The sequence below is a fragment of the Phytophthora sojae genome, assembly GCF_000149755.1.
Source record: "Phytophthora sojae unplaced genomic scaffold PHYSOscaffold_3, whole genome shotgun sequence".
Classification (NCBI taxonomy): domain Eukaryota; phylum Oomycota; class Peronosporomycetes; order Peronosporales; family Peronosporaceae; genus Phytophthora; species Phytophthora sojae.
In genome coordinates this window covers 9,410,316-9,434,768 of record NW_009258117.1, presented here as the reverse complement: position 1 = coordinate 9,434,768, position 24,453 = coordinate 9,410,316, and the positions used below count along the sequence as shown (strand labels likewise).

General features: G+C 55.6%; 9 protein-coding genes across 9 annotated transcripts; 5 read left to right on the top strand and 4 right to left on the bottom strand.

Annotated features, from left to right (window-relative positions):
- Window positions 1–3,768: 3,768 nt before the first annotated feature.
- On the bottom strand, window positions 3,769–4,892 carry PHYSODRAFT_256278 (hypothetical protein; the record flags this gene model as incomplete). The annotated part of the gene is made up of 5 exons (XM_009526781.1): window positions 3,769–3,791; window positions 3,945–4,140; window positions 4,470–4,582; window positions 4,614–4,701; window positions 4,791–4,892. 5 exons carry the CDS (start codon window positions 4,890–4,892, stop codon window positions 3,769–3,771), a joined length of 522 nt encoding a protein of 173 aa, XP_009525076.1.
- Window positions 4,893–5,937: 1,045 nt separating this feature from the next.
- PHYSODRAFT_330176 (hypothetical protein) lies at window positions 5,938–6,355 on the top strand (the record flags this gene model as incomplete). The annotated part of the gene is made up of 2 exons (XM_009526780.1): window positions 5,938–6,137; window positions 6,280–6,355. The coding sequence occupies 2 exons, from the start codon at window positions 5,938–5,940 to the stop codon at window positions 6,353–6,355; spliced, it is 276 nt and encodes a 91-aa protein (XP_009525075.1).
- Window positions 6,356–8,667: 2,312 nt separating this feature from the next.
- Window positions 8,668–9,159, bottom strand: PHYSODRAFT_489411 (hypothetical protein; the record flags this gene model as incomplete). Its single annotated transcript, XM_009526779.1, has 1 exon — window positions 8,668–9,159. One exon carries the CDS (start codon window positions 9,157–9,159, stop codon window positions 8,668–8,670), a length of 492 nt encoding a protein of 163 aa, XP_009525074.1.
- A 939-nt stretch (window positions 9,160–10,098) lies between these two features.
- PHYSODRAFT_542963 (hypothetical protein) lies at window positions 10,099–13,568 on the top strand. Its single transcript, XM_009526778.1, has 3 exons — window positions 10,099–10,227; window positions 10,317–13,109; window positions 13,188–13,568. Exons 1-3 carry the CDS (start codon window positions 10,195–10,197, stop codon window positions 13,491–13,493), a joined length of 3,132 nt encoding a protein of 1,043 aa, XP_009525073.1. The 5' UTR covers window positions 10,099–10,194; the 3' UTR covers window positions 13,494–13,568.
- A 182-nt stretch (window positions 13,569–13,750) lies between these two features.
- Window positions 13,751–14,787, top strand: PHYSODRAFT_330173 (hypothetical protein; the record flags this gene model as incomplete). The annotated part of the gene is made up of 4 exons (XM_009526777.1): window positions 13,751–13,909; window positions 13,993–14,199; window positions 14,266–14,401; window positions 14,486–14,787. The coding sequence occupies 4 exons, from the start codon at window positions 13,751–13,753 to the stop codon at window positions 14,785–14,787; spliced, it is 804 nt and encodes a 267-aa protein (XP_009525072.1).
- A 419-nt stretch (window positions 14,788–15,206) lies between these two features.
- On the top strand, window positions 15,207–16,360 carry PHYSODRAFT_350905 (hypothetical protein; the record flags this gene model as incomplete). Its single annotated transcript, XM_009526776.1, has 1 exon — window positions 15,207–16,360. One exon carries the CDS (start codon window positions 15,207–15,209, stop codon window positions 16,248–16,250), a length of 1,044 nt encoding a protein of 347 aa, XP_009525071.1. The 3' UTR covers window positions 16,251–16,360.
- A 282-nt stretch (window positions 16,361–16,642) lies between these two features.
- PHYSODRAFT_495811 (hypothetical protein) lies at window positions 16,643–19,744 on the bottom strand (the record flags this gene model as incomplete). The annotated part of the gene is made up of 1 exon (XM_009526775.1): window positions 16,643–19,744. One exon carries the CDS (start codon window positions 19,742–19,744, stop codon window positions 16,643–16,645), a length of 3,102 nt encoding a protein of 1,033 aa, XP_009525070.1.
- Window positions 19,745–20,839: 1,095 nt separating this feature from the next.
- PHYSODRAFT_330170 (hypothetical protein) lies at window positions 20,840–21,994 on the bottom strand (the record flags this gene model as incomplete). Its single annotated transcript, XM_009526774.1, has 5 exons — window positions 20,840–20,884; window positions 20,986–21,104; window positions 21,179–21,346; window positions 21,409–21,478; window positions 21,893–21,994. The coding sequence occupies 5 exons, from the start codon at window positions 21,992–21,994 to the stop codon at window positions 20,840–20,842; spliced, it is 504 nt and encodes a 167-aa protein (XP_009525069.1).
- Window positions 21,995–22,216: 222 nt separating this feature from the next.
- Window positions 22,217–24,082, top strand: PHYSODRAFT_330169 (hypothetical protein; the record flags this gene model as incomplete). The annotated part of the gene is made up of 4 exons (XM_009526773.1): window positions 22,217–22,241; window positions 22,314–22,405; window positions 22,476–22,568; window positions 22,658–24,082. 4 exons carry the CDS (start codon window positions 22,217–22,219, stop codon window positions 24,080–24,082), a joined length of 1,635 nt encoding a protein of 544 aa, XP_009525068.1.
- Between the last annotated feature and the right edge of the window lie 371 nt (window positions 24,083–24,453).

Below are 24,453 nucleotides of genomic sequence, written 5' to 3'. Positions count from 1 at the left end.
GAAGCACGTCCGCGTGCTCCCGTAGAAGCGCGTAGAAGGGACTCAACTTCAGCGAGTCCCAGCTCTGCTCCTCAAAGCGCTCCTTCTTAGTCTTCGCACTGAGAGTGTCCTCACTCTCAGTGGTGCTCTCCATGAAGAACTGCCTCAATTCTTCATTCTCGCTCTTCGCTCTCGACGTTCGAGAGAATGCATATTTGCTCGATGCGTCCATCGTGCAAGTCACGCGCGAAGCGCTTCCAGCTCATGACTGGAAGCGAAGTCAACTCCGACGCTTGCGTCGGAGGGTTAGCGAGAGTCATCTCCCTGTACCGGAACCCGGCACAGGTACGCGTCAAGACGTTCAACGTCTCGACGTCTGGCTTCTCAGCCTCCGTCTGCCCGGCAGACATTCCTTGTAGCGTCTCGGCCCCAGGCCGAGATATGTGCAGCGACCTTCGCATGCGCTGTCTTCTTGTTTTGCGGAGCCCGGCTCCGCTTGGTTCTTGACCTCGTCCAGGCCCAGCCGTGGACAGGTGTTCTTCTTCAGTACCGCCGGCGGGTTCATCCCGCGGGCGAGCGACTTCAAGCCCGGCTTGGTCGCCCGGCGCTTCGTCGTGCAGCCCGACTGCACGACAACATGCAACTTTTTCCGGTGCGGAACGTTTGCAACCGTCCGCACCGCCTGCAGCGTCGGCTCCCGGAGCCGACACGCCATCTTCACCTCGACGCCTGTTATTGGCGGAGCCCTGCGTTACAAAGGGTGCGTCGACTCCCGGAGTCGACGCGAAACTTCTTTTCGCAGCGCCGGTTCCCGGAACCGTCGCGACTTTAGTACCTCGACGCCAACCATTGGCGGAGACCCCCATTACGTAGGGTGCGTCGGCTCCCCGAGCGAAATCAAATTTGTCCATGCTATCGACTCCCGGAGTTGACGGCGTTTCGTCACCTTGGCTCTTATTATTTGCCAAAACCGATCCAATCAGCTTCGCGTCAGCCTCCACGGCTGAGGCGTGTGACTCGCCTGCGTCATCCGTGCCCCTTGAGGTCGGAGACTCTTCCTGATTCGCTGAAAAGCGGGTGTCGATCTCCGAGTTCAACACATTTTCTCCTTCAGCCGTCGGCGGCGACGCCGACGCTTGCTGCTCTTGCGCGCGCCCACGGCGCTCCGGGACAGCGACATTAGGCGCTGTCTCGAGTGGGAAGTCGCGCGCACCTGTCGGTGCGTGCGTAGCGGCAACAGGGCCATCGCTCACTGTTCCGCTGTCGCGACCGAAGCGCACGAGAGTGCGCTTCTCCCAATCGATGACCGGATCATGCCGTGCAAGCCACGGCATGCCCAATACTATGTCAAACTTATCGTCCAGATCCAGGACGATAAACGTCTCGGCAAACTCTTGGTCTTCATACGTGAAGCGCACGTGTACCATGCGCTTCTCGGTCTTCACGACGGCACCCGTTGCCAGTCGTACCTGCAACATACTTCGAGGTATCTTTAAATCCTCGAAGTCAAGCCTTGATAGACTTCGCAGTCGAACAAAGTTCTTCGACGCGCCAGAGTCTACCACAGCACGAAGAGAGCCGCTTGCTCTCATCGATTCCACGCTCAGGATGACAAGGTCAGGCCTGTCATCTTGGTTCTTGCAGTGAGAATGAACCTCACTGAGGGCTGCAGTCCTCAGTGTCGCGTGTCCAAGGTCGACACGCGGAACTGCATTACCAGTAGGGTGCCCCGCGCCTACTGGCGTCCAGCGTTTTTCGTTTGGTTGCGGCGGTGCCCGGAACCGCCGCGATAGCCACCCTACTGGTGCACGGGGGCCGTGCACTCCCGAGCAAAGTGACCGATTCTACCGCAACGGTAGCATCGCACATTGTTTCTTTGCGACTGCTGGGGTCCAGCAGTTGCAGCGCTCGAGAGGTCCATGGGTTCTGGGCCTCCCGTCCTCACTATCGGGCGAGGCTGTGGCCTCGGCGCATGTGCATGCAGCTTAGCCTGCCGTAGGCTAAACTCCTCCTGCATTGCAAGAGTGATTGCAGCTTCGAGAGTACTCGGGTACTCACGGAAGAGATATGTCTTCACAGGCCCATCTCTCAGTCCCTTCATGAACGTGACGACCTTGGTCGCCTCGTCGATCGGATTGGTCACGATGTTCGAGACCAAGTACCGTGCTCTCTGAGCGTAAGCATGGGCATCATGCTTGCCCTGCTGCAGGTCAAGGAACTCCGCCCTCGACCGGAACTCGTTTTGCGGGGGCTTAAACGCTTGTCTGAGCTCTTCCTTGAAACCCTCGTACGTGCTAAAGCACGTAGGATCCGAGAGTCGGCGTCCATACGCCCAACTTCTTGCACGTCCGCCAAGACATGACATGGCGAACGCGACCTTCGACAACGGGTCGACGATGCGTCGAGCCGCAATGGCAGTGTCGAGTTCGACAAGCCAACGGAGGAGAGGCTCGCCCTCTCTTCCAACGTAATTGCTCACGCTGAGCTTCAGCGATTGGGCGCGCGGTGTCGTCCCGGACGGCACCGCGGTAGTAGCAGCAACATCGCGTTGCTCCTTCAGGATGAAACCCAGAGCAACACCGTGTTGCTCTGTCGGCGTTAGCGTACGCAGCATCGTAGCTACAGCCGCCTCACCAATGACTGTTGACAGTCGTTGGAGGGCCTCCCACTCTGGATCCGACAGGTGGGGACAGTCAGCGCGTGCAACGTGAGTTGCAGGCGTAGTGGAGCTTTCCATGGGCTCCTCTGTATCCATGGGAAGGTTCTCAGCTCCGCGTTCGTGCGGTGACGTACGAACTCAGGTAGTCGGTCGTTGGACGGACTACAAAGTGCTACCAGGTGTAATGGGCCTATTTTGGCTCACTACTTTAGCTTACACGTGTGCGCGTGTATGTGAGGAAGCGTAGCTTAGTTTAAATTAAAGTTAATTATACTCGGGCCTCCGAGTATAAATTAATCTAAATAAACGATCCAAATAATGTTTTTGGGTTAAAATGAGAACTGCTATTCTTGTTTTATGTTTCTGACTTCCTCTAAATGTAATATTCTAAACTAGGAATCTGCCAACGGCTGGTTGGCAGGATTCTGCTAACATGCAAGTCACTCATTGGCTAAAAGATGCTGCTTTCAGCCAATAGGAATCCTAAATGTGTATGGACCACCCGTCGTGGTGGTCGTAAATGTATGTAGTCATTGGTGTACCTTACACCAAGATCGAGGAAGTGTTCAAACCTCTAACAGACATCGCATCTGTTAGAGTAACAAGTGACTGTAGCCACTTGTGCGTGTAACCCCGTTACACCAATAGCAGCGCGGGTTCAGCTCTCGGCCTCAACTTGTTTTTTTTTGCTTTTGTTTCGCCACATGAACGAAACCCACCGAACCATGCACACGAATCTTCTTCACATCCGGCACTTTACCCAATAGTTTCTCCGAGGAAGTCTTCTCATTCAGCACCCGCGCAGAGCTCATGTTGTCCACATCTACGATGTACGGAAGCACCTCCGGCCACAGTCTATCAGGTCGATTGGGTGCGTGCATTGCTGCGCGCATCTTGCCGACGAGAACGCCATTGAGCTTCTCCACTAACGCGTTCTCCTCCGGTGTGTACAGGTGTGTGGGGACGAACCTAATGCCGCGCGACGCACAGAACAATTTCAGCTCCGTGTTCACGAATTCACCGCCTCCATCACTAGTCATTGTCTTGATACGGTGATCTTGAGCCAGCAACTCAGTCATTAGCCGGATGGAGTTGGTGTTCGCGTCGCTCTTCTTCTTGAGCGGGAGGCATCACTTGTAGCGGGAACCTTCGTCTTCAATTAGTTGGAAGTATCGAAGTCTGGTCAGACCTGGTCAATATTTCCCCATATCGCACGTATCTGACGTGAGTCGCTCGTTATTTACCTTCGCACGCTTCTCTGCTGCGCTCTGCTTGTAGGATTTTCTTTTTGCTGTCGCCGACATACAACTGAGGCAGGTGAACTTCTTCTTGAGCAACTCCTTCGGGATATCCATGCCCGACACCTTACCCGTCTCCATCATGTGCTTGATTGCAGCCACATTCAAATGTCCGAAACGCTCATGCCACCGCATGAGAGGGTTGGCATCGGCGTTTACCGCCATCATCATCACTGCGTCCGCCTCAGCCTGCTCATCTACTGCCTACGGCCAATAGTGTTTGCCGTGCTTGGTGAACATCAACCGCACATCGCCGCGATCTAGGAACACCTTTCTCTCTGCTTCATCGGGAGGATTAGTCGACATTATCCAGCCAGTTTTCTCCATCACACCCAAGCTCAAGAGGTTAGTCGATCCATGCGGAGAATACTCCACGTTCTCCAACTGCAACTTCACGACCTTTTGGCTCTTGCCATCACGAGTACAAACACGAACACTGCTGCTCATCACACCCTGCGTCAGATCACCTGCCCACACTTTGAAACTCGCCCGCGACTTTGCTCGGTAGTGAACTGAGCACGATCGATGCACACGTGCGTACTGCTACCCGAGTCCAGCATCCACATGCTCGGATTGCTCTGCAACTCGTTCTTCTGCACCATGCCTATCAGTTCCTCGTCTTCATCACTGCTAGTGTCATCGTGCACTATTGATCCACTGCATGTGGTCGATGACACCTGACACCTCCTTCTTGATGTCTACCTTCTTCTTCTTCTTCTTCTTCTTCTGGTTCTGCGCCTTTGAGCCGGACCCATCAGCGCCCACCTTCGCTGATTTATTCTTGTTGTGCCAGCAGTCGCGACGAAGGTGACCTGCTTTCTTACAATGGTAGCACTTCTTTATCGGCTTCTTACCACCGATATTCCCTGCATTTTGACCATCATAGCCACCACCACCGTATGGACGATTACCACCACCGCCATAATTACCCCCGCCGCCATAGTTGCCTGCGCCATTTTGCCAGCTATTGCCAGGAGCATTACGAAAATTATTTCCAGCCCCGCTAGCCATGCTCATCACTGCACCCACTGCTCCCCCCCCCTTGTTCAGCCATTCGATCGCGCTCACCGCGAGACCGGAGAGCATTCGGCACCTGCACCGCGGTGAATATGCCGTGGTCACTGTGGGGCGAAGCCTTCAACTTTGCTATTGAAGTGATGAACATCAGTGGGAGCAGTGCGCTTGGTGGAGAGACGCCTTACTATCGCCGCTTCGATGAGCGACCGGACATGTCCACGTTGAGGAGGACGTGGGGCTGCGTTGCGTTTATCTTTACGCTGGATAACCCTGGCAAGCCGGGGCTGTTCGTGGGCTATGCGAAACACTCGAAGAGCTTTCGGATACTCAACTTGCTGACCGAGAAGATGAATGAAGCGCGTTCAGTTGAGTTGGAACTGTGGAGTCGTCATATGTGGAGAAGTTGTTGTCTAACTGCTACGGAAAGGGCTACCACGTATTAGTCATTTCATACGTGCATCTACCTGTCGTGCATCCTGTGACTCGAGGACTGAAACGCAGCCCTGAGAGTGATGACAATGGCCAATCAAAGTGTCAATCCTGTGGACATCGTGCTGACGGTGGTGCCGCTACTGGAGAGAGAAGCGGGCCGATTCCTCCGTCAGCGTTAGGTGCGCCTGGACGTTGGCTGTTGAGTGGGCCAGAGGTCCCGACGAGCACTGCTGTGGCAGCGGCTCCGTCGGCACCCGAGGGTGTGCTTCGGCTGGGAGGTAACGCTCCTCCGTTTGGAGACTCAGGTAGTGAAAGACGCATTAATGGACGCTGCAAACTCGCCTAACAGCAGTCGTATGCAGACGGCGGGACCACTGCTGTATCATGGAGTGTCACGTTCAGTGGGGGTCCAGGGCAGTAGTGATGCTGCAAGCATTGAGGTTGCCGATGGTGACGTTGAGATGGGTGACGCGGGTGTTAGCTTGGAAGGTCCCGCTGATCTGCTGGGATGTTTCCCGAAATATGAAGGCTTCATAGGCAATGACAGTGAAGATGAAGACGATGACGAAGCAGATGGGTGGAGAGGTGAAGCCTCAAGGGCTGCTACACCGTTCTACCCTGATTCGACGTCCGAATGTTCGACTCCAGGATAACGAAGTGGAGATTCCCGTGAGCTTAGTTATTGAGGCCGTGAGTGTTCTCGTGGAGCCGCTAAGTGTTTCCGAGGCCCTGCAAGGCCCCGACGCTGAGAAGTGAGTAGAGTCTTCGGAGAAGGAGTACTATGACTTGATGCGCAACAATGCGTGGGTGTTGGTGGAGCACCCGAAGGGCAAGAACATTCTGAATAGTCTTTTTGCAGAAGCGCAACCACAACGGCGAAGTGGTGTGGTGTAGTACCCCGCGGAAGAAGTGGGCGCGCTGGGCGCCGGAGGAAGAAGGTGCCGAGATGGATGTCGACGGACGCGAGTGATGGACCTCGACGCGGCTGATGAAACGCGACCCGGATTGATGGTCGCGACGCAGGACCGAGCTCGACGGGAAAGTCGGCGTGGGTAATGGGCTGTGAGACACGGTGCCAGAATCCAGTGCGACGCGTAATCATCCGACGGGTCGACCAACGCGCCCGGTTCTGCAAAACGCGTCGACCCTAAACCCAGCCGAGCAAAACGTGCCGACCCTAACCTCCGCCGACCAAAACGCGCCGAGGTAAGATCTTGATTGCGCCACGTAAATCACGTTGAAGGACGGTAGTGCAAGCACGACAGAAGTCAGGATAGGCACAGAACGGTAAACTTTGCAAGCAGTAGTACATAATAGCCAGTAGCAAGGACATTGGATACGGTGAGGACTCAGTCCCGAAATTTCTCTGAACCACAAAGACCTCCCGTCTTCTCCGAGGTTCCAGGGGAACCACCAAGCGCCGGCAAGTATAGCCGCCTCGATATTGCGGCCCCCCGTCGTTTGCTGGTCCGGGTGCTCAGCCCCCCCCCCCCCCCCCCACAGACCCATGCTGGAACAAAGGCACGTTAAACGTATACCGTTTAGGTGGGCACCCGATAACGCGCTGCCTAGGCGAAGGACCGCACTGGCCTGATAACCGCCGTGCACAAGACCCCCCGTGTAGGCCCAATAACGCCACACAAGCCCCAGGAAACGCCGGCCCGATAACGCCGCACGCCCAAGGCTCGACGCCCTACGACAAGGAACAAGCGTCAACACAAGAACCCCCCCCACTCTGAAGCCTGCGAAGACTTGGGCCTGTTTTTCGAAGATACGCTACTCCAACAACCGGGAATAATTTGCTCGGCGCGACAGCTATCCAGACGCGCCGAGTTTGTGCGAGATCGCTACTCCACAGTGGTTTAGCACCGCGCGCGTATCACGATCAAGGGCTGTTAACAGGAGTACAGTGTGAGCTAAACGCGGTATCGATGCCTTCCTTGAGCATCAAATAGGCGCAAGGGTAGGCACATGAGGCTCGTGATGAGCGTCATGGAGTAGACTCTGTAAGTGGTGCTGGAGGCCTGAGCAAACACGTTGTTGAGCGGTGTGTTATTCAACAACAAGGAAAAAGCAGGGCACCAGCATATACGAGGACATATTAGCTTAAGTGGCATCAATGGATCCTCAATTCAAAAACAAAAGCATACACGAGCCCATGTGCAAGACGGCCGAGTGTCCTGGCCCCGCTTGCCCATGCACCACTCCATGTAGGTCTTTACGCTCTTGAACGCCAGCAGAACCTTTCGGTAGATGACCACAGACGCGTTCGTGTTGGCGGAGGCCACGCCGACGACGGCTAATTTAATATGGGCACGAAGCTTTTGTTTTGTTTTGGCATTGAGGTATTGTGTTTTGCAGACTTTTTGGCACTTCGGACTGTAACTCGTACGACTTATCGAGTACAACTTATTGATAAATCGTTCTCGAGTACGAATTGCTGTAAGTCGTGGATTGTCAATCAGCACTAAGTAGTGTGCATATGCCATCTCCTGCATGCTCAGCACATCCAGTATGAATAAGCATCCGTTTGGCACTATTAGAAAGTACCATTTCCGAGCCAAACCGGGTTCGAAACACGATTTGAGCAACTTGCATTCAAGGCCACTATAATTTACCACGAAGTACGAACATACTAAATAGTAAGGCAAACTCGATGCAAAGCATAATACATTGATGTCACTTAACTTCATGGCTAACGACAACGATGACCTAGACGGAGGTCATCTGTAGACGTACCTATGTGGTAGTTTACAAGGTACCTGCATTGGTAAAGCGCAACGCTTCCACACAACCGGTACAGTAGGACCCACAGTACCCATGTACCATACAGTGCAGGTTCGGACAGGATCGGACAGGATCGGACAGCTCGGACATTCGGACAACCTATGAAATTCGATCCTATTGAATGTGGTCCATGAAGTGTGGTTTACATAAATCTTTTTCATTCCTCTGGCACGGGCGGACAGGCGAACTACGGCTGTTTGGCGGACACCGGCCTGAGAGCAGCGGCCGTCGGCAGGAGCAGCAGCAACAGCAAGACGTGCGGGACGTTGGCGCCGTGCGGGGCGGCGGGTCGTACTGCGGCTGGTCCTCGGGCGGGGTGGCGGCCGATGCGGACTTCGTTCGTTTAAAGGTGATAAACAGACACCCACCTGTGTACCACCACAAACGCAATACACAAACAGAATATACAAGGTTAAAAACAATTAGGCAAATTATTAGCACATGCACTTACCAGGATAAACGGCGACCTGGTTTTTCACGCATAGTGTCTGAAGGTCAACCCAACAAACACCACAGGATGTTGAGGAGGGCTGCATCCTGGTAGTCCTGCGCAGAAGCTGCCCCCTTCAAAATCGCCAAACTGAGCGAGCGCAGATCGCTTTTGGTGCATGGTGGGGCCTGGTGCGTGAAGTCTGTGCCTCGCTTAGAGCAGTACTTATACAGGATCGATGCAATCTTTTGTAGCCGACGACCTGACACAGCACTTAGAGCAGGAAACAGCTCCAGTAGGTGGTTTTTGACGTTGCCAAAGTAGCTAGCCACCGAGTTCTTGGACAGCAGCAAGCCCTTTGAGCTTTCCTTAAATGCTAGATACACTGCAAAATTGTCGAGAACGATGTACAGAATATCCCCCGTTGAGTCCCCACCTACAAACTCATAGATGGCGTTGGCGCTGAAGCCCTCCGCGACCGCGAAGCGCTCGAAGGCGTTGAGAGCCGTCGCGCGAGCCCACTGGGAGTTCCCAGGTATGAGCGCCTTCGTCGACATGAGTCGTTTCTTGAGTGGCTATGCTGTCTCGTCTGTCTGGCCCTCTCGGAATTAATATATGTCCGAATACTGACAATATTTTTGCAATATTTTACTTACTGACCTTTACTATGAAAATATCAAATATTTATATGATGTTCGGACAAAATATGTCCGAACTGTCTGAAAGTTGGCCTTTCTCAAACATGTACAATTTACGGTGTGCTGATTGGGTAAAATACTGGCATTGCGGAACTCTATTGGACATATCCTATTGTAATTTTTTGCTGTTAATTTCCTTGTGTCCAAACGGGCACGATATTCTACCAAATCACTGGGGGACTTCAGAAAATCACGCAAATCGCAAATTCGACAAACGCAAATCCTGTAGCAAAATGCGCCGATGCGGTCGCAAAACCAGTCGCAATTTGCGGAGACTATTTTGGAGTCTCTGCAATTTGCGAGTGATTTTGCGAATGCTATTCGATGCACTTACCATCGTTTTCATACATTGTAATGCATATCACTGAATAGCTCGTTATCGCTACTAGTGTTTTCCGCTAAGCCCTGGAGTTGCAATCCTCTCCATAGACTATTTGTCGCCGCCTAAACTTGCCTACTCTGTGGTTGCATTTTGCTGGTGATTTTGGCGCTCACAATCCCAACGCAAATCTAGGTGTAGGTGAACGCAAAATCGCTCTCAAATTGCGACGAAATTGTGATTTGCGTGATTTTCTGAAGGCCCCCACTGGTCCACCATTTGGAAAAATAACTATTTTGATCTAATTTCTACCTATTATAGAAACATTGCTATTTCCACACCGTGCATTGGTCAAAATTATCCTCCGATAGAAAAAACGCTAAAAGGGGCGTGCCGCCAAAACCACACTCACATTTGGCGCGCTCTGAGGCGATTCGAGTGGCTTGCGCGCGTTGTTCTTAACTGCCATGGCGGGCGGCGACAAGGTGACGGTCAAGGCGGAGGTCAAGACGGAGGTCAAGACGGAGAACGGCACCGCCCCCGCGTCCAGCGGCGCGCCGCGCCTGAACGCGACCATGTTCTTCCGGCGGCTCAACCGCCTCTACAGCGTCTGGAAGGCAAGGCAGACCCGCTCAGCCTCTTATTTAACATAACTTGCTACAGTCTAACCGTTATGACGTGGGTTCTATTATAACAGGAGCGCAAGGATGACGCCGTGTGGGGCGGCGTGGACTCGTTCTGCGTGCTCGCGGGCCGCGCGCAGCAGGAGGAGTCGGGCTACCGCAAGTCGGCGGTGCTACAGATCTACCTGCTGGGCTTCCTCGAGTTCCCGGAGACGCTGATGGTGTTCACGCCTGCGAAACTTTATGTGCTCACGGGCGGCAAGAAGTATGCGATGCTGGAGGCCGTGGCCAAGGAGAACGCCGCCGGCGCCGACGTCCAGCTGGAGCTGCTCAAGCGCAACAAGGCGGACGGCAACCAGGCCAACTTTAAGGTGCTCACGGACGCCATCAAGGCCAGCGGCCCCAAGACGGGCGTGCTGACCAAGGAGAACCCGCTGGGCGAGCTCGTGGCCAGCTTCAAGAAGGCGCTGGCAGCCGCGGACGGTGTCGAGCAGCTGGACGTGAGCAAGGGCATCGAGACGGTGCTCACGGTCAAGGAGAGCGAGGAGCTCGAGAACATCCGCTGGGCCGGCGCGCTCTCCAGCAAGGTGTTCAAGCTCAAGTTCATGGAGGACATGGAGCAAATCATCGACGACGAGAAGTCCATCAGCCACGAGAAGATCTCGATGGCCATCGAGGACGTGTTCGACAACCCGTCCAAGATCAAGGTGACGATCGACCCAGTGGATATCGAGCCCTGCTACCCGCCCATTGTGCAGTCCGGAGGCAAGTACGACCTCAAGCCCAGCGCGCAGAGCAACAAGGACCCCATGAAGTACGACGTGATCATCTGCTCGCTCGGAGCCAGGTACAAGGGCTACTGCTCGAATGTGGGACGCACGTTCTTCATTGACCCGACGAGCTCCATGGAGAAGTCGTACGAGCTGCTGCGCGAGGCCCACGAGATGTGTGTCAAAGAGTTGCAGCCTGGCAAGGTGGTGGGTAAAGTTGTGGAGAAGGTGCGCAAGTTTATCCAGTCCAGGAACGCGACGCTGTTCGGTAAGCTCACGAAGAATCTGGGCTTCGGTATTGGACTGGAGTTCCGCGAGTCGTGCAACTTGCTGACGACCAAGAACCAGACGGTGATCAAGGAGGGCATGGCCTTCAACGTCGCGTTCGGATTCAACGACATTCCCATCCCGGACTCGCAGCGCAAGAAGAAGAAACTGGAGACCTACGCCGTGTTCCTGGCTGACACTGTGGTGGTCCTGGAGAACGAGACCAAGTACTACACCAAAGTGCCCAAGGCGTGGGGCAAGGTGCGATACGATATCGAAGACGACAACGACGAGGAGGAGGAAAAGTCCAAGAAGAAGTCGAGCAAGAGCAAGGACAGCTCCGTCCACGGCTCCGTGGACACCTCACTGTCAGGCACGCGCAACCAGGTGCTTCAGTCGCGTCTCCGTGACCAGCAGCGTCAGTTGGAAGGCAAGGAAACGGATCAGGAGCGTCGTGACCGCCACCAGGCTGAGCTCATGCGCAGGAAGAGAGAAGAGGCCATGCGACGACTGGAGGAGCAGAACAACGACAAGTCGGACGACCCGAAGAAGGAGAAGAGCATCAAGGCTTACCACGGACCCCAGGACTACCCCTCGGAACTGCGCGAGCGCCAGGTGATGGTGGACATGCGTGCGGAGGCGGTCGTTCTGCCAATCAACGGTGTGCCGGTGCCGTTCCACATTTCGACGATCAAGAATGTGAGCAAGTCGGAGGAAGATAAGGCTACGTACCTGCGTATCAACTTCTTTGTGCCTGGAACGTCTTTGGGACGTGACGTTCTCCCTGCCATGGCGAATGCTATCACCAAGTTCCCCAACAAGATGTTCATCAAGGAGCTTGGTTTCCGCTCCACTGACGCGCACAACCTGAACAACCAGTTCCGTCTGATCAAGGAGCTCCAAAAGCGTGTGAAGCAGCGCGAGCAGCGAGAGCAGGAAGAGTCCGATCTGGTTGTGCAGGAAGACCTGGTTTTGACTCGGGACCGTCGTGTGCCGCGTCTGATTGACCTGTCAGCTCGTCCGCACTTGACAGGCCGCAAGACTCACGGTACGCTGGAGGCGCACTCTAACGGTGTGCGTTTTACGACGAACAAGAACCAGAAGCTCGACATTTTGTACGCAAATATCAAGCACGCTATCTTCCAGCCGTGCGACAAGGAACTCGTGGTGCTGATTCACTTCCACCTGAAGAACCACATTATGATCGGCAAGAAGAAGCAGAAGGACGTGCAGTTCTACACGGAGGTGATCGAGGGCTCGCAGACGCTCGACAACCGGCGGCGATCGATGTACGATCCTGATGAGCTGGATGAGGAGAACCGTGAGCGTGCACTGCGTGAGAAGCTCAACACAACATTCAAGGAGTTCTGTCACAAAATGGAGAGCGTGTCGGAGAGGCACGGCAAGCCGGTGGTGTTTGATATTCCCTACCGCGAGCTCGGCTTCATGGGTACGCCCTTCAAGGAAATGGTGTTGCTGCAGCCGTCTGTGCACTGCCTTGTGAGCCTGACGGACATGCCGTTCTTCATCATTTCGCTGGACGAGGTGGAGCACGTCCACTTTGAGCGTGTCATGTTCTCGTCCAAGAACTTTGACGTGGTGTTCGTCTTCAAAAACTTTGACATTATGCCTACACGTATCAGTGCAGTGTCCATGGGTGAGCTGGAGCGGATCAAGGAGTGGTTGGACGACATTGACATTTGCTTCACCACGGGTACTGCAAACCTGAACTGGAAGAGTATCATGTCTACGATCAAGAGCGACCACCGCTTCTACCTGGACACAGACGATGACGGTGTGCCGAAGCCGGCTGGCTGGGAATTCCTGAAGGTGCGTTGTGGCTCGTTGATATTGATGTATAAAATCACTTTGGCTTACAGTTCCTTTTCATTGTGTTTCGATGAGTAGATGGAAGGCTCTGACGACGAAGACGAGGACGAGGAGGAAGCCGGAGACAGTAACTACTCGGGCGGCTCTGACGATGACGACGATGACAGCGAATCGAGCGACTCGGACGGGTCCGACTGGGAGTCCATCGTTGACGAGGACTCGTCGTCAGAGGAAGTGTCAGAGGAGGAAGATGCTCCCTCGTGGGACGAACTGGAGAAGGAGGCGCAGGCGTCCGATCGCATGCGCAATGAGAAACGTGGACACGACGACGACGATGAAGACTACCGCCGCTCGTCCAAGAAAAAGAAATCGCGTCGCCACTAAGCGCAGACGGCATCAAGACGACGTCTTGAGCTTTCGTAAACTTACACGTGACAAATACTACCTCTGTGAAAGCCTAACATTCGCCCAGTGGTGGTGACACGTACTGTAGTGCCTGCAGCAGGGTTCGAAGAGGCACGATCCGGCGGTTGAGCCATCTCGGTTAGTTTTGGGGGTGTTTCTTTTGTGCTAAGCGGCGAGCTTGTAGTGTCTACACCAGGGTGTTCTACGCAGTAGCCCCGACACATGCAGCGGAAGCCATGGTGAAGAAGAAGCCTCTAGTGATGGAGTTAATCAGGCAGGCGCCGCAATACGGGATCGACCAGTCGCAAGTGCCCATTTACGTCGTGGCGACGCCGCAGGACTGGGCGTACTGCGAAGGCCGCCTGCTGAGAGCACAGGTCGTGGGCCTGGACACGGTGAGTTTGAAGTCAAAACTTTAATGGAACTTTGCATTTTTTTTTTGTTTCTTGACCTGGCGCGATGTAAATGGTTCCTGCAGGAGACGCGCCCAGTGTTCAACAAGACTCAAGCCCCAAATCCGTGTGCGTTGCTGCAGCTCGCAGTGCGCGATGCAGAAAACAAAGAGGAAGTCTTCATCCTCGACTTGCTGAGTCTCTCAGCTGAGCTCTCCAGCCCGACACTGTCGACAGTCTTCCTGTCCGACGACGTCCTCAAGCTGGGTCTTGGTTTCCATCTCGACTTGCAGGTTTGACAGCGGCACTACGTGAGTTCAAGTCTACCGCCACTAACAAAGACTTCCATGTTTAACTAGGGGCTGGCCCAGTCGTACCCGAACGCTCCGTGCTTCACCGTTTGCGCGAATTTTGTCGAGGTGAACGATATGTTCGCCGTCGTTACCGGAGGACACCTCCCCATTAGCCTTCAGAAGCTCGTGTTTTTCTACCTGCGTCGGAGGCTCTCCAAGTCACAGCAACTGTCCAACTGGGGGCGAAGACCCTTGTAGCTTAGTCAGATACACTACGCTGCTGCAGACGCATTGGCTCTTCTCGACCTGTACGACGAACTACTGCTGCGAAGTGAGAGAACCCCATCGAAACCCTTCCACGTGGGCGTCGTGACCGCCACAATCGACGTGAATAAACCAGCAGCGCCTTCAAAGTGCAGCTTCTGCTTCGAGTCGTTCGATTCCCCCGCCGCCCTGAAGAAGCATCGTCAAGAAAAACTCTGCCCCGCGCAAGAACACAAACTCCAAGTCTGCCCACTGTGCAAGCTCGACATGCTCGTCCCCACGCCCACCATGCAGCAGCACGTTGACAACTGCACCGCCAGTTAAGTTCACAACGAGCTAAGTTAGCGAAGCAGCACCGGCGTGTCGAAATAGTATCGAGTGTAAATCACAACTTGTGCTTCTATTTCGTTTCGTGGTGGAGACACAAATCTACATGGTTCAAGCGGCCCTTGACACCGAAAGCACGTTCCACTGCATTTCGAGCTCGGGCACCACAGGACGAACACAAAGCTTTCACAAACCAAAAAAAAATCCTGCCTCCTTCTATTACATGAACTGTTATGACTAGGTACAAATATTAATACTTTTTAGGACGTACAGTACTACTGTAAAACAGAGCATTCATACTACGTGGTCCACCCAACCCCTCTCCAAACCGATCCATACAACAAGTCCCTCCTCCTCGGGCGGCAGAGATAAACCAGATTAGGTCGGACCTCCAGCGCTTCCTCTCGCCGCGGGCCATGCAGCTGCAGACGCTGGCGTACGCCATCTCGGGCGCCTTCACGCTGCTGGCCATCATCCTGAGCGGGTGGCTGATCTGGACGCACCTGCTGTACAACCCGTCGGCGGGCATCCGCAAGCACGTGATCCGCATTCTGCTCATGGTGCCGATCTACGCGCTGACGTCCTACATGGCGCTGGTGTTCAACGAGTCCAAGCTCCTCTTCGAGACGGTGCGCGACCTGTACGAGGCCTTCGCGCTCTACTCGTTCCACTGCTTCCTCGTCGAGTACCTGGGCGGCCAGTCGGTGCTGGCCAGCACCATGCGCTCCAAGCCGCAGATGACGCACGTGTTCCCCTTCTGCTGCGTGCAGCCCTGGTCCATGGGGGGCAAGTTCCTGCGCCAGACGACCATCGGCATCCTGCAGTACATCCCCATCAAGCTGCTCATGAGCATCGTCATGCTCATCACGAGCCTCGCGGGCGTCTACGGGGAAGGAGAGCTGCTCAACCCGCTCGTGAGCTACGGCTACGTGTGCTTCATCCTCAGCGCCTCGCAGACGTGGGCGCTCTACTGCCTGCTCATCTTCTTCCACGGCGCGAACGAGGAGCTGCAGCCCATGCGGCCGTGGCCCAAGTTCCTGGCCATTAAGGCCATCATCTTCTTCACCTACTGGCAGTCGATCATGATCAGCATGCTCGTGAGCGTCGGCGTCATCTCGGAGAAGTGGCACATCGGCTGCCCGGACTGCTGGGACGCGCAGAAGATCGCCTCGGCGCTCAACGACTTTGTGATCTGCGTCGAGATGCTGGGCTTCGCCGTCGCGCACCACTACGCGTTCGCGATCGAGGACTTTTTGACCCCCACGGGCCCCGCGGGCATCAGCGTGCCGTCGTCCAACGTCAAGGCGCCGCTGCTGGCCAACTTCATGGACGCGATCAACGTGACGGACGTGTCGACGGACCTCAAGAACTCGCGCAACGAGATCCTGACCAAGAAGCAGGCGCTGGCCGCCAAGTTCGAGCGCTTCAACTCCTCGTCCCCTGGCGGCGGCATGTTTTGAGAGGAGCGCTCGGGTCGTGTTAGCCGTTAGCAAGCGACGTGCCTATGAGAGCGGAGAGCGAAGACGGAGGGAGGGAGCCATACAATAAGCACACGCCTAATTATTACATTCGTTGGATCTGTACATACTGGGGTTTTGTTCACAGAGGACTTCAGACAATAGAAGACGAACCGAGCGATGACAGCGACCAAAATGACATTTTCTTTTGCGGGGCGGGTCGAGGCCCCGTCTTCTAACAACATCGAGAGCTTACAATCCGGTTCCTGTTGCTGCGTCCGCGACTTCCCTCCCCCCTCCTCCCCCCCTCTTGTTTAACTACTGTAGGTGTGTACTACGATTTCGTGTCCAACTTGACTTCCGACCTCGTGGTGCGATCGACATAACTCACTCCATCATGTCCCGCGTTTGAAGAAGCGCAGCACGACGGGCCGCTTGACGGCGCGCAGAGTCGCCATGGACGAGTGGAACGTCGAGCCGCCGATCTCCATGGGCCCGATCCACGTCAACACGTCTCCGACCGACACCTTGTGCAGCATGGGGCCGCCCGAGTCCATGTCCACCTTGGTCACCTTGGGCACGTCTGCGTCGGAGCTGAACACGAGGCCAAGGTTGGCGTTCTCCCGCCAGATGAGCTCGTACTCCCGGTCCTTCAGCGACGGTCCGCGCGGCAAAGCCTGGTCCGATTCATCGGACCGTACTGCGGCGTACGCTGCGGCCGATGCGCGTCGAAAGCGCAGCACTGCGGGCTTCGGCAGGCGCGACAGGTTCTCCAGTGTCTGCTTGAACTTGGGCTGCGGCACGATGTTCATGTTGTTCGCCGCGAAGAGAATATCGCCAGGAGACACGTGCTCAATGTTCTTGAGGTTGCTTGTACCGGTCACACGCGCCACCACGGGGAACCGCGTCGTCGGATGCACACGCAGCGTCAAGCCCAGTGCCGTACCCTCTGGCCAAATCACCTCGTACACATCGTTGTCCTTCTCCAGCTCCTTCTCCTTCGACTTAGTCGACTCGTTCGTGGGCATTTGCGGCGCAGACCCGTGGCGGTTACCACTCCGTGACAGCGGCTTCAATGGCGTCTCATTGTCGATCGGGTCACTGGGAGACTTGGCCAGCGGAGACTTGCGTAACGTGTTTTCCAGGTTGCGCAGCTTGTTTTGTGCATCTGCTACGCGATGAATCATATCATTCCGATGCCCGCTGCCGTGGTCAGGACTGTTGGCAGACCGAGGAGACGGGTCCTTGGTCGTCAGCATTACAGGAGCAGCGTGGTAGTGACCCCTTGTGCCATGCGGTGTTACTCTTGATGCACTGTTGGTATGTCTAGGGTCGTGGGCCGAGCGTTTAGCGTCCTGTTCAGCATGGCCCCGGTATTTGCTCTGCGCAGCGTCCTGCCCTGCAGTATGCTGGTGTGAGTGCGACGAATGTAGAGATTGGGACGCGTGTAGCTGCTGCTGCTGCTGCTGTGACGCGTGGGGTTGCCTGTCTTGAGTCTTCCGGTGATCATTGTGCGACTTCGCATTGGACCCATTGTTGGCATTATCCCGCGCGTGGCTACCCAGGGCAACACTCATTTTCTTGAGCGGATTAATGAAGCTTCGTGGTGTAGGCAGCGAAGATGTCGGGGTTGACTGCGCGGGCTTCGGTGGTGTTACTACGGGAGCGGGAGGTGCCTTTTCACTCGCACTAGACGAGGACAAGGACGATGAAGAGGACGACGATGACAGCGTAGACGTGGATGAAGATACGGACGTTGACGAAGATGCCAGTGATGACGTGGATGCCGTAAACTTGGACGCCGAATGTACATCTGAGGAAGACAGCGCCGCGACCGCATCTTCGGGAGAGCCCTTCTTGAACCGAATAACCAGTGGCCGCTTGGCTGTGCGCAACTTGAGGAGAGATTCATGGAAGGTCAGGTCCTTCACACTATCGTCATTAATCCACATGATGCGGTCCCCTGAGCTCACAAACGCTGCCACGTTGTTCGGAGCCCCCTTAATCTTCACCTTTATCGACTTGGCGCTGCCCAGGTCCGCCACCACCATGTTCCCGGCAGCATTCGGCCGCACAGTGAAGCACAGCGGCTGCTTCTTCTCCCAAATGTGGTCGTACTCGTCCTCAGTCGGCTCCGGACGCGCCGAAACCTTCTTGTTGCCTGGACAGAAGAAAAGCGACACGGGCTTCTGCACCTTTTGCAGGAACTTGATGGCCGTATTAAAGTTGCCGTCCGCGGTATTGTAGCTGCCGATCTGCACGAGGTAATGTCCTGGCTGCACGTCCTGCACCTGTGGCGACCTGTTCTTGCCCGTAATGCGCGTCACGAGCGGGTACGGCACGTCCTTGCTCGCAATGAGACTAATGCCTAACGGTCCGTCAATCCACTTAATCTCGTACTTGGCCTCCAGCTTCACGGCCGGTTGTGGCGGGAACTTTTCATTCTCAGCAGCCGTCAGCTCCTCGAACTTGGCTGCCAATTTCAGTCCAATCGCACTCTTCACCTTCGGCTGCACGGGCCTCACGGCCATGGGGTCGGCCATGAGTCGTCGGAACACCAGCTTACAGGGCTTGGGCGCCTCCTTCAAGTACTCGATCGCCTCCAAGAAGTCCATATCCCTCGTAACTCGGTCTCCGATCCTCAGCAACAAATCTCCCACTTCCACCAGGTGAATACCGAAGATGGAGCTCTTGCCCGTGATTTTGGACACGGCCGGCATCATCCGCGACTGCGAGTGGCGCAGTCGCAGCCCCAGCAGTCCGCCCTCCCAGATCAGCGTGCACATGTTACCCGTGGCGTTGTTCGACATGCTCGAGGCGCTGCCGCTCATGGACGCCAGCAGGTCCAGCGACGAGCGCCGCAAGTGCACGAAGTCCTCCTCGGGCGGCGCTCTCTCGTTGGGGTCCGTCTTGTCGTCTCCTGCTGCTGCGTCGTCGTCTCCGTCCACGCCCTGGTCCTGTGCGTCCAGGTCCAGGTCCAGGTCGTCCAGATCGTCCTCGTCCAGCGAGTCGCTGGCGCTGCGCGCGCGCTCACTTCCCGACGACAGCGTGTCGTCGTTCAGGTCGTCGTCCAGGTCCATGTCGAGGCTCTCGAGGATGTCCGCGAGGCTGTCGCGCGCGCTGCTGACGCTGCCGGAGCCCACGGCGGGCGGCTCGTGCTCGTCGTCGTCGTCGTCCTCGCCGCCGCCCACGTGCACGTCCATCGTCTGCTCGCGCGCGGCCTTGGACAGCGAGCCGCGCTCGGGCGCCACGGCTCCCGACGGGATCATGATGAGGTCGTCCAGCATGTCGAAGACGTTGTCGCCCAGGTCGGGCTCCACCTTGGCCAGCGACGCCGTGAGCGACTGGCGCGCGCCGAGCTGCATGCTCATCTCCATCTGCAGCTGCATCTGCTGCTGGATCTTCTGGTGCAGGTCGAGCTGGTGCGCGAGCAGCTCCTCGTGGCTCATGGCGGAGGCGCCATCAGCGGCGGCGGCGGCGGCGTCCCCGGCGTACATGGCTGCCTGCCCTACTGACGGACGCTCTGGACGTCTGCACGGAGGGGGAAGAGCGACTGACTGACTGCCTGCCTGTTGTGTCGCGAGTGCGAAAAAGTATGCGGTTTGTTATGTGAGGGTTTTCGGCCAATGGGGATTTTGGACCAATGACGGCGGGAGTGGTCTCTCCCGATGGAAGAGCAAGTGTGCACACGTCGCAGACGGAGGGCATACTGAAAGCGAGTGAAGGGGATGAGGGGGCGCGAGCGAAGTCAAGGTTGACGTGGAATCGGTTGAGCTGGTGCATGTATGCTGCATGTACTAAATGGCGCCTTCTAGCTGATGGCCATTTGGTCGGATGCTTTTTAGCTCTGCAGGGCAGACTGAACGCGACAAGACGTTTTTGTGTGGCGATAGTCCAGCGGAGGCGAGCGCGAGCGAGTGCGGACTTTGGCGCCGACGAGAGAGAGAAGAGAGGAGAGAGATCCGGCGTGTCGATGATCGCAGTCGCCCACCGCCGCTCTTTTCCTCCGCTGGCGGCGGGCGCCGAAACGGGGCACGAGGCCGTCGGCTCTGGTTAGATTTTGCCGCAGTCTCACAGCAGAGACCCCGTCCGCCGATGGGTACACTGTCCATGTCCGGCGCAGCCAGCTGGCGGACGGGAATGCGAGGCGACAATGACCAACGTCGCCGCGTTGCCGTTGCCGAACGACGGTCCGCCGTGTAAAATCCACCTCCGATTGCCGCATTTCGGTGAGCGAGTGCCAGGTTTGTAATGCGCAGGCCTCTCTCTCACTCTCATCGCTAAGCTTGACATGAAGGAAGAGAAGGAAGAGAAGCGTCCTTGGTCTCCCTCCAGCGCCACGGTGAGTCGAGTCGAACAGAGACCGAGCGTCCAGCCGCGGCGCGACCGACGATCGAGCCACTCTCGAGCTGTGCAGAGAGTCCATTCCCGGCGTCGTGCAGACGAAGCTCGGCGGCGTACCCTTTTGCCAGGTTGAAGAGCGAGCGGGAAGGAAGGAGGAGGAGGAGCTGAGCATGGGCGAGATTACCACCAACGCTCAGAGCATAAGATTCCGTGTTACTATAGTAGCTCTCGGCTCCTGCATCGCACTCTCAAGCGCGGAGGCGGTGGAAGCTCGTGAGGAACCACGTGTGCTCCTGTGGTGGTCGAATGCAGAGAGAAAGAGGGAGAGCGGGTGAGCTCCAGTGCTGGCTGGTCACAGGCAGAGGGGAGGTATTTGGTGATAACGGTACGGTACCAGGTGAGTCCGCACTTCCAGCGCGATAGCAATGAGCAACGCGTCGAACAGGAAGCGCATGAGGAAGAGCGCGTGGGGCAGCAGCAGCACGAGCGACCAGACGTCGAGCACGAGGGCCGCTACAGTGGCAAGGTCAGTATGGCCGAAGCTTCAGACGGCAGATACTGACGGTGCTATAGTGGAGATTTCGTACCACAGATGTACACCGACAGCAGCGCGTCCAGTTTGAGGTACGCTGCCAGGACGAAGAAGCTGTTGCCGACCACCGCGAGCACTATGAGACTGGGGCGCACCGCTAGCACCCGCTCAACATTCTCGGATCCTCTTGGAGATTGATAAGCGTCGACGTGATACCAGGCGTCTGCACGACAAGAACAGGAGAGTGAGTGGGTCGGTCTGGCAGCATCTACCGTTCTGACCTACCCGTGTCGGCTGGACAAAGAAGTAGGACTGTGAACACGAGGTTGGCCACTGCGGCAACAATGACAGTGAACTGGCAGATGAAAGAATCAGAACGAAAGTCAATGTGTCAGCATCAATTGTGTGCGTGGTTGGTCACCTGCAGTCGACGAAGCCGACGTTGGCTGGCTGCATCAGTTAGTGGGTTGGTTGTCACCAAAATCTACGAGCAGTTTGCAGTGTTAGAGTGCGGGGTGTTTCGCTGTGGGATCGATCCAAGCATTTACAGCACCCGCGCGAGTTTGTCATCGACTTGTCCAGGATAGAAAGATGAATCGGAGCTGGGAACCGGGGAATTCTTTTCTACGGGCAGCCCCAAGTGTGAACGTCCGTCCATTGTCAAGAGCTGCACAGGCGCTGGTTGACGTCGTTCCCTCGAGTTGGGGCTGGAATTCCGGTCCTGGAAGAGCAATCTACGACCACTTAGATCGGGTCTACAGTGGAATACCATTCGACGCTCTGGGTGGTTGATGCATCGAGGATCCTTCTCAACGACATGCGAGAGCGGGGTAGCTTCGCTCAGAAGAAGTTCGTCTGCAGGCTCCATCATGGTAGTCTTGTGCGAATGTAATGATAGATCTAGGTGTTGTGTTGAGACCAGTCCTGTCACCTTCATTTGAGGCGTTTCAGTGGCAAAGTTGAGCAAGCTCAAGCCGAGCAGTTAAAAAGACTGGAAATAACCCAACGCATTGGCATTGCCCTTCTTCAGCAGAAGGCCACCAGGAACACACAACAACGAGTTTGTCGCGGTCTGGACACTACTTTGAAGACGATGCAGAGAAGTCGGACTATCTCCGGTGCGACTCCCACTTCTTCATGGTAGTCTCCGGCTTCTACTAACGTTGCTTTCGTTCTTCGCGTGTGTGTAGAGCACCATACGGTCGAGTCGAACCCGTTCACTCTTCCCACCGATGAGGAAGTCTTCCGCATGCGCGAGACGGAGAAGCAGCGGAAGGAGGAGGTGAGTTAACCCAGTTGGCCGCCACTGCACCACTTCTCAAAGCGCTAAGAGAATGGGTGTCCTTACACAGGAGAAGAGCAGGAATTCCCGACTCAAGATCTACGATAAAACCACGGCCTCGTCCAAGATCGGCAATATCCGTCGCTTCCGTTCCGACGATACGGTAAAAAGATATCGTCACTCTCAACTTCACAATTGCATGCTCATCGTCTAAATGTTTGTTGTTGTTGTTGTTGTTGTGAAAAATATTAGCCGACTGGTTTGGATAACTACTCGGTCTCTCAGTCACGGCGAACTCGGGGTCTCGTGGCCGCGGCGACAGCTACAATCTCCAATGACCGTCTTCGAGAGAAGGAAAACATGGCCGACTTCATCGCCAAGAAGCGCGAGATGTTTCTAGTGCAGATGTCGCTCGACACGAAGCGCGAGGAGATCCGTAAACTGGAAGAAAAGGCTCAGCTGAAAGAAGAAGCTCTGAAGAAGAGTGAGCTCATGCTCGAAGAGGATGCTGTGCGCTTCGACACGTTCCTGAAGGAGAACGACAAGAAGGCGCACGAGGCCATCAAACGCGCGGAGAAGGAGACAAAGGCCAAGGCCGACAAAGTGCAGGAGATCAAGAAGCTCAACCAGCAGATCCAGCTCGTGCAAAGTGACATGTCCAAGCTTAGCGAGCAGCTCCAAGACTGCCTCCAGTACAAGGCGTTCCTCGACGAGCTCACCCCGCAAGAGTACGAGATCGAGCAGCGCGACAAGAAACGAGCTCGCCAAATGGCGCGTCTGCAGAAGCGCAAGGACAAGATCCTGCGTGAGTGGGAGCTGCAGAAGGCCAAGGCCCTCGCTGAGATCGAAGAGCGAGAGCGAGCCGAGAAGGAGCGTCCGGACTCGAAGAATAGCAAGAAGAAGACAGGGGACAAAGCTGTGAAGGTGAAGGAGATCGTCGTGCCTCCGATGCCCAACCTCGACAGCATGCCACTGACCAGCAGTGGAGAGGAGGTCCCAATGTACTTCCAGAACCCTCAACAACTACTGGACATCTTCACTGCATTAGAGGAGAGCAACCTCTTCCTCATCCAGAACAGCCAAGAAACGGAGCAGACGCTGGAGGAGCTCAAGCAGAACTACCGAGAGACGAAGAAGACGATGGACCGCAAGACACAAGCGCTCAAGACCAACGTCGACGGACTGCAGCAGCAGATCAGTCTGGAAGAGAGTAAGGCCAGCCAGTTGAGACTGCGGAGTCAAGGCGGTACGGGCGAGAATGCGCAGGAGCGGATGCTGAAGGAACTGCAGGACCGCGTTCTGGAAGTGTACAAGCGTTGTGGGTTTGAGGCTGAGACCAACTCGTCGACGCTTTACATGCTGACGGACCTGGAGGCTCGTCTGGAGGATCTATTGAGTGCAATTGAGCAAATGCCCGAGGACTACGTGGCCAAAGCGGAGAAAGAGAAGGAGAAGGAGCGGCGCGAGCGCGTCCGACAAGAGCGAATCGCCCAGCAGCAGAAAATGTACGAGGAGCGCATGAAGAAGTCCATGGAGAGAAGCATGCAGGCGCCCAAGAAACGCAAGGGGAGGCAAGTCATGTGGCGATCGCAGCCGGCGCGGCACATCAAGCACGCCGAGGATGATAACAAGGTGGACCAAGGCGACGAGGCCGACCACCACCACTTTATCTGGTGAGCGACACCCTAGCACTGCCCCACACAATACCGCGGAATTATTTGGTATGATTTGCCCCGAGGAGGAATGTTCTCAGGTTCACTCTGTGTTGAGCCGGCTCCGGCCAACGCATTTGAGTGCATGTAGTACTTGGGACATTGGTGGTTATGCATGGGTACACACATACGCGGAGAATACTTGTAGGTTGCCGAAATTTAGTGTAAGGTAAGGTGCCAGTTGCGTGCCTATAACCAGCTCCGTGCCTACTTGTTTTAGCCAATTAGCATCTTCTCCTTGTTAAACTCTCGTACTATAATTTTTATTTTAAGAATATTAAAAAAAATTAATAGTCTATTGGTAGATTTTTCCAGCGTCACATGCAATTTCCGGTG

Coding starts and splice junctions, on each gene's coding strand:
- PHYSODRAFT_542963 (XM_009526778.1), top strand. CDS start 10,195: ATGTTCTTCCGGCGGCTCAACCGCCTCTACAGC. Junction 10,228..10,316: donor GGCTCAACCGCCTCTACAGC/GTCTGGAAGGCA, acceptor CTATTATAACAG/GAGCGCAAGGATGACGCCGT. Junction 13,110..13,187: donor CTGGCTGGGAATTCCTGAAG/GTGCGTTGTGGC, acceptor TTCGATGAGTAG/ATGGAAGGCTCTGACGACGA.